Below are 13,059 nucleotides of genomic sequence, written 5' to 3' on the forward strand. Positions count from 1 at the left end.
ACCATTAACCACAGTGTGTCTTAGTAGGAAAGGTTTCTCTCTCCTGCCTGCTTTCACAGTGCAGAGGGGTTGGGAGGAGGCAGGCATCTGGTGGCTGCCCAGGCTCCAGCTGTGGCTTGGGTTCGCTACCTCTGATAGCCACACTGCGTGCAGTGGGAGAGTAACAAATAGGATATTTTAAGTGTTCTGATTTTTCTTTCCCTTTTGTATATAATAGCTTAGCTATGTATTTATTTCTATTCTAAATAATTTTAAAATGAGTATTACGTTTAAAAAAAAAGCCATGTGTTTAAGACTAAGAATGTTTAAGCTTGTCAGAAAGAGATAATTTATTTATAAATTTTGAAACTTAATTCCCAATGCATAAGAAATGGACAATAAGTAGGTATTTATGGGTTAAAGTCATATCCAGTGGTTGTACAATCTCATTCGGTATTTTAAATCGTTAGTCTTTTTTAAATTTACCAACCTTTATTTATTTATGTGTGCAGCTATGTGCACACGGGTGTCAGCAGAAGCCAGAAGGCATGGGATCTCCTATAGCTAGAGTTGCTGACACTTCTGAACCACCTGATATTGGGGCTGAGAACTAAACTATGGTCCTCTGAAAAACCAACACGTGTCCTTAACCAGCAATCTCTCCAGCCCCAAATCTTTAGCCTTTGTTAAAAGTTAACAAAACAAAACAAAACAAAGCAAAACAAAAACCAGAGACTATTTATGTCACCATTTCTGTTTGAAAGGTACTTTGTTCTAACTGAAATGGCTACAAAGAAAAAAAAGTGAGCCATGGAATTTTATATTTTAAAAATTATTGTATTTTGTTAAACACTTCTGCACATGATTTTGGGGTCTCAGACAATTAAATACACTTCCCCCTGGTTAACTGCTACCTCCCTAAGATTGTGTGTCATGGGTAACGCACTTTGGTTATCTACAGAGTTACTCCATGGGTCAATTCCTCAGGAACTTTAGGGAATGAAGAGTCATTTCTTGACAAAGCAAAGACAAACCGTTTCTTTTTATGTAGCAGTGAATTTACAAGTCACATTTTTGGGCAGTTGTTGAAATCATTTGTCAGCCCAAGACAAGAGTCACATTTCAAGCTGAATGATTGACAGCCAGCAAAGAGAGACACGAAGAAAACTTACTCTCCAAAACTAATTTTGGGCCAAGAGGGCTGGCTCAGTGCTTAAAGGTAAATTCCAGCAAAGTATACAACCTAGGCTTGATTCCAAAGACCCACGTGGTAGGAGGAAAGACTCCTGCAAACTGTCCTTTGAACTCTAACCTTGCACTGTGATGTGAACACACATACACACCCCAGTGTAATAAAAATTTTAATTTCCTTTGTAGTCCTCTCTCTTTATTCATTCTTTTCCTAAATATATTGAAATTGAAGGCTACTTAATCTGATTATGGTGGGTCTTCTGAAATTTTTCTCGGAGAGGCATTTTCCTTAGAAATCTTTTGGGATTAAAGCATTAACAACTCTGCTTTAACAAGTTATCAGCCGTAGCCATGCCTGTCTTGTGAGGCACGTGGGACACAGAGTCTGCCCCTCCCTTACTTAGGAAGTGTGTGATACCGTTCTGGAATAATTAGTAACATGCGCTTGAAATGATGGCTTGAGAAGTTTTTGGTTTGTTCATTTGAAATAATTATTCAGTTTGGAAAATAACAAGAATAGGGAGTATACAGTATAGTGTTGCAGCAAGGGGGCCCTGAGACCCGGAAGAGGCTGTCCCCCCGCCCCCATCACCCCACCCCCACCTCACCCCTGTGATAGAGATTGGAGTTCTCTCCTCAGCCTCTCTCAAGTGACTCCTAGGCTCTGGATTAGGAATGGAAGTCAAGACACAGTAACATTGAAATCAGGCTATGCAGTCTGGGAAGCCTCAAGTTTTACTCACAGTTCAAAGTTAGTAAGAAAAGAGTCATAATGACCCCCAGGTATTCATTAGCTTCCTGTGTTGTATCACCAGGGTGGGACCTCTGCTCTGTAGCCATTGTTTAGATCGAAACAGTGACAAAGACACACAGCAGACATAGTTTTAAACTTCATCGAGTGTAAAGCGGGATGAATTGTTTTTAGAGAACAAAAACAAACAACCAACTCCAGACGTACTGCAGTGTTGCAAAGCAGTGGCAGACACCACTGTGTATGGAGTGCCCTGCTGGATTCAGGATCTAAGACAAGCCACACTTTGTTTGTTTGTTGGTCTGAATGATCACAAAGATGCAACCGTAAACCAGGGGTTCTTGGTAATTGACACTGTTGGTTTTTGTTTTCTTCTATTGATCGAGTTTAGGGTATGTGAAGTAGCCCTGGGTTGATCTTTCCTAACTGACTTCCAAAGGAGGCTTTGTGTTCACGTTGGAAACTTTTCTCTGCTTTGCCATAGGAAACGTGCGAATGGAAATGCAGGCTGCTGCCACATGGGTTATTTTGAACTCATATCAAGATTAAATATATGATGCCCAATATCAGCCATGTTGCTTACCACACAGAGGACTTGTTTTAGGACATATTCGCTATTGCGTATGTTGTTTGCTTAAGATGCTCAGTGATGCTATCAATGCCGTTTGTCTCTTAGATTTCCAGGACCCCCACCTGTCAATAGTGTGGCACCCTCTTATGCGTCAGGCCAGACCCTGCCACAGTCATCTTACCCAGGCCCTGGGTCCACTTCCTCTGTCACCCAGCTGGGCAGTCAGTTCAGCTCCATGCAGATCAACAGCTATGGTAAGTGTGAGGAGTCACTGTTCCTTCATGGTGCCTATTTGGTATTTTCTGTGCTGCTGGAGGTGAACCCAGAACCGTAGATGTGCTAGGCTACCGCTGACCACTGAGCTACACTCCCACCTCATCATTGCTTCTTTTTTAAGGCAGACATAACTCGGGCATGCCATGTTAAAATGCTACCATGTACATAAACCATTGATACTGTGTCTGGCGCTGGTTCCGTTTCACCTGAGCCTGTTGCCACTATTTCAATATAATTGAAGAACCCTCAGAGCACTGTATGTTCATTGCTGGAGCAATAAACAACAAAAATGCTGACGTCACAAGTAAGCATTAAACAGAGTAATTATCTGAGGAGTGGTGAGGGTAGTTTTAAAATTGTATTGTTATAATGTGAGACCTCAAAATTAAAAACACAATGCTTATTGTTTCACAGAGAGTATTAGTGCTGTGTTTAGGTCACTTGAAGAATCAAATCTCAGATGCCACAAACCAGAAAAGAGGAGAGAGCACAAATGGCTACTTTAGTAGCAGGATGGCTACAGGGTACACGTTAAGACAATGGTTCTCAACCTGTGGGTTGGCCCCCTCTTGGGGGTTGAACAGCCCCTTCACAGGGGTGGCCCTAGACCATTTACATATAAGATATTTACATTACAATTCATAACAGAAGCAAAATTGCAGGTACAAAGTAGCATCAAATAATCTTAAATTTGGGAGTTACCACAATATAATTCCACAGTATGAGGAATGATTAAAGGGTTGCAGCATTAGGAGGGTTAAAACCCAATGCTTTCATGGATATGAGGTCTCCCTCTCTCCCCCTCTCCCCCTCTCCCCCCCCCTTCCCCTCTCCCCCTCTCCCCCTCCCCTCCCCCTCTCGGTTATTTTTCTATTGCTGTGATAAAACCTTATGACCAAAAGTAACATCAGAAGGGAAGGGTTTATTTCACCTTATACTTCTAAGCAACTATCCATCACTGAGGGAAGTCAGGCCAGGAATTCAAGGCAAAAACCTGGAGGCAGGAACTGGTGCAGAGGCCCATATAACTAGCATCTCCAAAATGCTGGGTTCTGCTGTAGCTGGGCTCCAGGGACTCTGCCCTGCCACATGGTACTGAACCTCAGCTTCTCTCCATGACCCCTTCAGTCCTGGGGCTCCTACTTCCATAGAGGTTGCATCTTGATCAGTGTCCTCTCCTGCTCAGTCATTGTGCCAAACCTCAGTTGCTCTCCATGACTCCATCCTGGCTTCAAAGCCACTGTCACCAGGGAAACTCTGACATTCCAAGGTTGGCTGCCAGCTCAGGATACAGCCTTGGTTTCCTCTGGACCACAGTCTGTGTGCTGACCCTGAGGAAACACTTCTCAGAAGATTCTGCCTCAAGGAGGTGGGTCTCTTCTTAATCACAGCAGATTCTCTGGCCCCAGCTGACCAGCATCCATAGCTTTTCCAGCAGAGCAAACATTTCCTCCTTTAGTCCAGTGGTTCTAATCTCTTGTCCATTACAGCCGGTTCTTCAACTCCAGCTGATAGCACGGATTCTTAGCATGGAAATATCACACAGATGGCCCTGGTAGTGTCTTTGCTTTTCTCTGAAACTTCCAAGTCAGGCCTCAAGCGTTTGCACTGCTCACAGCATATCTTCTAAGTTCCAACAGAACAGCTCATTGACCTCTGAGACTCAAAGGCCTTCTCAAGCCAAAGTTCAAATGCTATGATAATCTAAAAAAACCACAAGTCAGGTCTGTGACAGCCTTAACCCTAAACCTGCTTCCAGTTTATGCCTTCGTTGGAGTTTTGTTGCTATAATAAAACACCATGACCAAAACCAACTTGGGGAGGAAAGAGTTTATTTTGTCTTACATTGTATTGTAGTCAATCATCCAGGGAAGTCCGAGCAGGAACTTGAGATGGGAATCTGGAGACAGAGACTGATGCAGAGGCCATGGAGAGTGCTGCCTTACTGCCTGCTCGGGTAGGAGTGGCACTGTCCATAGTGAGCTGGGCCTTTCTACATCAGTCATCAAGAAAATGTACCTCAGGCCAGTCTGATGGGGGAAATTTTCTCAATTGAGTTTCTGTCTTTTAAAAGAACTCTAGCTGGGTCAGGTTGACATTAACTAGCCAGCAATACTGCTCAAGCCTAGTTTGTCAGAAGTATTGATAACTACCTCCCAGAATATTTCTGGCCTTTTTACCAGTTTCCAAATGGATGTCTTAGGAAGCAGCTAAGTTTCACAAAAGGCTAAGCCAGGAAACCATCTGGGTTTCCAGTGTAAATGGAGAGCCTGCCAGTGGCCCAAACCTTCTGCCATGTTACTTCTATCTGCTTCTGAACTCGTTTGGTCAAGTCAAACTCAGAACGCAAATACTTCACTGAAGGTGTAAATTATCTGAACGATGCTTGTTCTATACATTTTTCTTTTATATTCAAGATTTTATAGGAGATATAGATGTTTTAAATTAGTGCATGGATCACATAAGGTTAATGCACTTGGGTTAAAATGTGTGTTGTTAAGAAGTCTCTCAGTGGGGTCGGAGAGATGGCTCAGGGGTTAAGAGCACTTTCTGCTCTTAGAGTGAAGCCAAGTTCGGTTACCCCAACCCACTTGGCTGTTCACAACTGTCTATAATTTTAACTCTTTCTGACCTTCATTCAATGCCAAGCACACATGTACACACATGTGTGTACATCTGCAGGCACTAAGCACATGTTCATACACAAATACTAAATCTTTTTAAAACAGAAATTCCTTACTAAAACTAGAAGTGTTGCTTTTATGCTCTTCTAAAACATTCTATTTGGAAAAAAAGATGGCTCCAAGTAATATTTATATCACTTTCTGTGGGATAATTTTAATTTGTGGTCACCATATATACATGAATATGCAATCCTTAAACATGCCCTTTTGGTTTGTGTATGGAAATTAAACATCTCTGTCATATGCTTTGTAGGCATCAGACCTCTGAGAAACGTGGCTCTGAGCCGTGGTCTTCTCTCTCCCACAGGTGTGGGCGCGACTCCTCAGAGCCAGGGTCCGCCTGGCCCCCAGTCAGCAGGCGCCTTCCAGGGGCCTCCACAACCTGCACAGCCATCTATTCTGCAGCCAGGACATCAGGTTCCGCCGCCACCCCCCACTGCCCTGAACGGCCCTGGTGCCTCTCCTATGTCTCCACCAACTCACAGGCAAGATGGCCTTCCTGGGCCAGCTCCTCTGAACGCCCAGTATCAGCCCCCACCTCCACCAGGCCAGACCCTGGGTCCTGGCTACCCTCCACAGCAAGGTAAGGTGGACAGGGTGAAGCCGGGGGTGGGGGTGGAAATCACCTGGGGGTGTGCTTAGAGGAAGTCAGATTTGTTTCTGTGTCAACTGCAAAGATAGTAGGCTCTGGATAGCATCAGAAGGGCAAGTTAAACGGGAGTGTAAGAACTCCCTCTTAGCTTCCTGCTTTATTTAACAAGACAAACTTGGTGGCAGGCTTGATTCAGCAGTATGATATTGTCAGTGACTCTTACACCTGGGTCTGGACACTGTCATTTATTCTTTTTTTTTTTTTTCCTTTTTCTTTCTTTCTTTCTTTTTTTCAAGCAACCAACTATGGACCGCAGATGGGAGGTGCACAGATGTCTTACCCAGGAGGGTTCCCTGGAGGTCCTGCCCAGATGGCTGGGCCGGCACCACAGCTCCAGAGGAAGCTGGATCCGGACTCCATCCCCAGCCCTGTGAGTGTCCTCTGTGTCCCACACAGATGCTCTGCTCTTCCATTTGTTAGCATTGAGTCCTCCAGGGCCTGTAGAAGGTCTGGGACACTGGCCACGGGAGGAGCCTTCTTTTCTCACCTGTACTTCATCCTCGGGCTCAGAGCATTCTGAGGGCTAAGAGGGAGGGCTCGGCCTTCTGATCAGGGACCCGGTAAGCCACATGGAAAGTGGGGACAGATACAGAGAAGGATGAAGAATTTGGGCTCTTTTTATACTTCTATAAACTTGAAGATTTGTGAGAAAGTATCAAATGTTTATAACAAACTTTATAATACATTGAAAACTCAACTTTAGCAGCTCTTGGTACCTTTTGTTACTATGTTAATAGCTTAGCATTTCTTATGGTTTGAATATGAAAGATATTCAAGGTGCTTTGTTCCCAGTCAGTTGTTTTTTGGAAGGTTCTGAAAACTTTCTGAGGTATGACCTACCTGGAGGAAGTCAGCCTTTGGGGGTATTTTGTTCCTAGCCTGTGGTAGTTTGAAGGAGAATGTTCCCTAGAGGATTATCTGTTTGAATACTTGGTCCCCCACTGATAGCACTGTTTGTGGAGGCGTAGAAGGTGTGGCCTTATTGAAGGAATTGTAGACTGGGAGTGGGCTTAGCCAGCTGAAGTCCTTTTCCTACTGCAGTCTACTCTCTCGGCTTTGTGCTTTGTGGTTCAAGAAGTGAGCTTTCAGCTTCCTGTGCCTACCGTGATGCCTGCCACATTCTGCCACGCTATTCTTGCTGTAGACTTGCTTATGGACTCTAACCATCTGGAACCATAAGAGTAAATAAACTCTTAGTTTTATAAATCGCCTTACTCAGGGTGTTTTATCACAGCAACAGAAGAAGTAATACATGGCCCCTTTCTGCCGTGCCCTCTGCTTGCTGTCTGCTGTGAGGTGTACAGACACAAACACAAACACAAAATGCTGCATACATGCCGTGCCGGCTACTCCTCCACCAGGAGGCTCTGCCCAAACGCATGGGGCCAAGCAGCCATGGGCTGAGTCCTCTGAGGCAGCCGGATAAGCCTTTCTTCTGTTAAATTGCTGCCGCCAGTGACCGAGTGTGTTTACTAAAACACAGTTAGTGGATGGTTAGGGCTAGGACCTTGTTTCCCTGGGCTGATTTTAAGTGCCTGCGTGATTTCAGGTCACCTCCCCTCCCCAACTCTTGTCCTCACCAGGTCTGTTCCTGTTACAATCTCAGCTACCTTCAGTATCCTTGCAGATGAACTTCCCAGTTCCCTGGTCTCCCAGGTTTCTACCTTCCCCTACCCTTTCCCAGATCTGATCACAGGTCATGTGACCACCAAATACCCCTGAGAGCATTGCATTTCCATCTCCTGCCTCCCACCTTTGTACCTCATTGCCTTTGAAAGCCAAAGCAACTGCTCTCTCCACCAGGTCTTTCACACCTAACACTTTTCTTTGACTTCATCTCTTAACCATGTGTTTGTGTTTGCAGGTGAATTTGCATGTACCTTCGTGTTTGTGTCTTTGTATTTGTGTGCTGTATGTGAGCATTCGGGGTGTGTTTGTGAATGGAAATGTCTCTGTGTGTGCATGTGTATGTGTTTGTATTTGTTGTATACAGGTGTTTGTGTGTGCATGAATATGTCTATGTGTGTTTGATTATACTTTGTGTGGGTTTGTGTGTGTAGGGGGTTGTATGTATGAGTGTATGTGTGTGGTATATATATATATATATGTATATATATATATATATATATACACATATATATATACATACATACATACATATACATACATATACATATATATGTGTATGTGTTTGTTTGTGTATATGTTCATATGTGTCTGTATGTGGTATGTGTATATGTATGTGCATACATGTCTTTATATGTATTTACGTGTGGGTATATATATATGTATATGTGTTTGTGTATGTGTGTGCTATGTGCATATATGTGTATGTATATGTGTGTGCATGTGTATATATGTATGTGTGAGGTTCTTGTTATTGCCTGATACCTCTCCTCACTTAGTGGTAGGGTGCTTAGTCTTTGGAATGACCTTTTCTTTGTGGACATTTAGTCTCTATTTGTCATGGATATTTAGTCAATTCATCCCCAAGAGCAGGCAGCTGACATCAACTGAGAGCATTTTCAGAATTCTCATTCTTGAGCTGCACTCAGACTGTGATGGTGGGCACCCTGATGAGGGGCCATTACTCATGGTGCTCTCATTCTCAGGGCTTCCAGCAAAACTGTGGATCCTCAGAAAGACCTCTCCCCTGAAACCCAGCCCTGTCCTGTCTGCCAGCTCCTTACCTGCAAAACTGCAGACTCATCATGGACTCTTATACCTTCCTTTCGTCCTCTGATTAATTCTGTCTCTGTTCATCAGCTCTCCCCGGTGCACGCCTCCACCATCCGGCTGCCTGAGACTCTGAGAACCTCCTAACTAGCCGGGAAGTCGCTGTGCCCGGCTCTCCATCCAACTTAAGTCAGAGCAGATCCAAAGCTCACCAGCACTCCTTCATAGCTCACAGTCAACATTCTTACCATTCCTCACACAATGCTTCATTGTTGGCCACTCCTGACTCCAGCTCCCCTCACTACAAGTGCACACAAATACTAATGCCTCCGATGTGGCCTCTCCTTGCCCTGTGCCTCTGTTTTAGTCGGGCTAGCTCTTCAAACATGCCTCGTTTGGGCCTCAGCTGGACTCGTGACTTTTCTATTACCTGTATACATTCTCCTGTCCTAGGCATATGCAAAGCCCAACTCATGTGGTCCTTTTTTCCCTGTCTTTACTACCCACTCAGTATCCCTGGAGTGATACTGGGGCTGGAGTATCGTGCCCCTTCATGTCCTGGCAGAGGGCACGTTATTTGTACCTTTATTTATCTGCCACCTTTCTTCTAGACTTGAACCTCTAGTTTGTCCCCTGCTGTCTTTACTACTAAACAGGACCTGCTGTTGATGCTCAGCGAATGGGGGCGAATATTAATAAGAAGCAGGTGCCCTGGTTCATCACGAACCTCGCAAGTGCTTATGTGCAAACCAGCTCCATGTATTTTATCTTGAAGAGATAACATGATGCCAGATGGAGCCTGCTTATTTTCCTAGGATGAAAACAACACATTTTGTTAATGAAATAAACTCTTTTTTTTGTGGAAAGAAAGATGTCATTCTGCAATCCCGAGTGAGGCACCTAGGACAGTAGACCTTTGACTGGTGGTCTTTGCCACATTATGGCGTGCCGGAAGCTGCACTACTGAAGGTCTCTCTCACCCTCTTCTGCCTTGCAGGAGCATTATTCAGAGGTTGTGTCCTTCCCTTTCCTTTCACCATGCACGATTCAAACAGGTCTACCTGGAGCAGCACCGCTAACTGGCCAGCATCTTAAGTTGCTTCTCCTGATACGTTTCTCCCAAGAGCAGCGCTTCCTTTGTGTTCTCTCCTGATTATGTTTTATGGTTCCACAACACTCACGGGAATGATGCCCGTGGCACGTCTGAGGGGGAGAGAGAGAGATCTGTGTCTTCCGAGGGCGCTCTGACATCATTGCATGTCACTGTGGTACCTCTGAGCCCACACACGCAGGTCACAGCCCAGTCACTGTTGGAGTTTTTGCTTATTGTCCCATTTCGGATGCTGTTTTTCAAGAGTGTGCATTTGGGGTAAACCAAAAGCTATTTTTAACGGTGGCTAGAACTATTTGATATGTCTTATAGTTTCCTGTGTCTTATTTTGAGGAGATGTGGGTTTAATTAATAATGACTATTTATAACATTGTTTCTTTGGGGACAGGGCTTTGCCAGTCATAAACGGATAGTTTGAAATAAGGTTTGTGGGACTATGGTCTACTGATTAGTGACTGTGTAGGTTCAGTGTTCCGGGCACACGACTGTGTCATGACAGTGGCCACCTTAGACTTTGTTGGTTGGGATGATTATGCCAAATGCTAACATTTAGTAATATACACGTTACTCTTCCTTTGAGTAGCCCAATTAGCCTGTGGTTAAATACAGAACTTGATTACAGTGATTTGATGTATCTGCACACTTCCTTTTTGTGGGAGCATCTTGTCTGTGTCTTGCTGTGGTAGTGATGTCTGGAACACATCCTATATCTTTGTGTTTGTCACTACTCAAACTCTGAGGATGCCAGACGGCAGACAGATACAGGTTTAAATTCAGGCTTGGTCGGTTGCCAGTGTTCTTGGAACCCACGCCGCCGCCTGCACCATCTGTGCTGGTTGAGACTGGAGCAGGGGAGGAACACTTCGGCGTTGGTTCAAAGTTGGCGTTTGTATCAACGATGGGGAACTGTGTGTATCTTTTTGTTTTTTATTCCAGCCTAGATGCTCTCTGTGGCTGCCTTCTTAGGCTCACCTTTGGGTTTATCTCTGTTGTTGCTTTCTCCGCCCCCCCCCACCTCTTTTCTCTAGGGGGTGAGGGATGGAGGACGACAGTCCCCGGGGTTACTTCTTGGTACCCTACATTCATTCTGTTTAATTTTGCTTGTACTTTTTTTTTTTAAACCCTGGACAGTTATTACAAAAAGAAACAAAAATTAAAAAGAAATCTGTTCTGGTCTTCATCAGCAGCTGTTATTAGTAGAGAAGTAAATATGTTTTTATGTTGGATGGCAATAGACACTCCACAATACCTTAGATTCCCTGCATGGGTGGGGCGGGGAACTTAAAAGGCAAGCTGAGGAATTCTTGTTCCTAGTAGAATTCTTAGTGGAAGGTAGGCAGCTTTAGCTCAGATACTATATATAATTTCTTCTCTGTTTAATGCTTTTTAGAATTTTTCTTTTGATTGCAAAAAGTATTTTCTTAAAAAAAATGTTTCCAATTTCTTTTCTTTCTAAAGTATTTTCCAAATGCTCATCCATGGTTATAATAAATAAGATAAAACATTATGAAATGAGGATCTCTGAAAGGCCAGGGTCTGAGCTAAGAGTATTACAAAATAGAATTTGGAAATTTGATAAATGTTGGTCTCAAATTGTAAAAGTAAATGGAGATAAGACTGAAGACATGCTAGATTGATTTCTCTGAGGAAAAATAAAAGGATTTGTAAAGGACCCTTCTCTTTTCTCCTTTCTCTCTTTCTCTCCATCCCCCCTTCCTCTTTCTTTTTTCTTCTTTCTCTGAAGAGGGAGGAGGAAGAGGGAATAGGAACAAGCCACTGTACCCTTCAACTGCATTCGGGAAGAGTTGTTACTGAGTTTAATTCCCTCTTAACATCTTGTTTGTCAGATTCAAGTGATCGAGAATGACAGGGCCACCAGAGGTGGACAAGTCTATACGACCAATACCAGGGGCCAGGTACCTCCACTGGTCACCACCGAGTGTGTGATTCAAGACCAAGGTATTTATTTTCATTCACTTCTTTTGGGGGGAAGGGGGAGAATGTTTAAAATGTCTTACTGTTTTAAAAAAACGGATACCCTGACTCCAGTCATCAATACTATTGTAGAGAGAAGAGATCAGTTTCCTATTAGCCTCCCAAGAACCCCAAAGGTGCTGTCAATAGAGTTATGCTCTCTGCTATAGTAACCCAGAGAACTTCATGTGCTGAACAATGCAATGTAGCTGTTTTTACTTTAATTCAAATTGTGATTTATAGTTTAAGGTAATCAGTCCCTTACTAGGGCTGACTTTGTGTAGCACGCTGGGCATCATGAGTGGAACTGAGGGGCTAAACTCTGCCAGCCAGCTCACCACTGTAGCATGAGGACATTGTTTTCAACAATTCGCCTAACATTTTGGTTCTTGGTGGTTTCACAACTAGTGTCCTGGCCTCTCAGTCCTTTTAAAATGTTTTTGTTTTACCCTTTCTTCCTTCCTTTGTGTGTGTATATGTGTGTGTGTATATGTGTGTGTGTGTATGTGCATGTGTATACATGTATGTGTGTATATGCATGTGTATACATGTATGTGTGTATATGCATGTGTGTTCATGTATTTTTGCATATGTGTGTGCATGTATGTATATATGCATGTGTGTATGCATACATGTGTGTATATATGAATGTATGTGTGTGCATACATGCGTATACATGTACATGTGTTTGTATGTGTATGTGTGTATGCCATAGAGCACATGTGTGGTTGTAGGAGTGTCTACTGTCCTGTGCGTCCTGGGCTCTTAACTGAGGTTGTCAAGCTTGAAGGCAGATGCCTTCAACCTGCCCTCAGCCCCACTAACTCCCCTCAGCCCCACTCCCTCCCCTCAGCCCCACTCACTCCCCTCAGCCCTACTCACTCTTTAGGACACTTTCTCAGCTTCCTCTGGGCGCTTTATGTTAGAGGGCTCTGGGCTTAGGTAGTCCTTGTTTATCTTTGTTTGGCCACAGTCATTGCTGTAGGGACTTAGCCTACTTCCATATACCATCTTTGCTCAGAGCTCCTAAAGGGACATAGCCAGTCTGGATTCAATTCCCATCTAACCATCTACTCAGACTTGATGTATGACAGACTGCCTAATACATTTTCCAAACTAGACATCTTCTAACCCAATTACGATCTCCTCCCACACAGCCCTAAACACTGGTTCCTTTCCTTTGCAGCCTTTCAG

The 13,059-nt window shown here is 43.9% G+C and overlaps 1 protein-coding gene across 4 annotated transcripts in view; it reads left to right on the top strand.

Annotated features, from left to right (window-relative positions):
* Sec24d (Sec24 related gene family, member D (S. cerevisiae)) overlaps positions 1 to 13,059 on the top strand; it is a 100,841-nt gene that overhangs the window by 23,018 nt on the left and 64,764 nt on the right. For all 4 annotated transcript variants that reach the window (XM_030252809.1, XM_030252810.1, NM_027135.2 and 1 more), the window contains 4 exons: positions 2,598 to 2,746; positions 5,760 to 6,035; positions 6,341 to 6,474; positions 11,739 to 11,850. In XM_030252809.1, coding sequence (XP_030108669.1) covers positions 2,598 to 2,746; positions 5,760 to 6,035; positions 6,341 to 6,474; positions 11,739 to 11,850 — 671 coding nt within the window. The remainder of the gene's footprint in view (positions 1 to 2,597; positions 2,747 to 5,759; positions 6,036 to 6,340; positions 6,475 to 11,738; positions 11,851 to 13,059) is intronic.

Source organism: Mus musculus, chromosome 3 (assembly GCF_000001635.26).
Source record: "Mus musculus strain C57BL/6J chromosome 3, GRCm38.p6 C57BL/6J".
Taxonomy (NCBI): domain Eukaryota; kingdom Metazoa; phylum Chordata; class Mammalia; order Rodentia; family Muridae; genus Mus; species Mus musculus.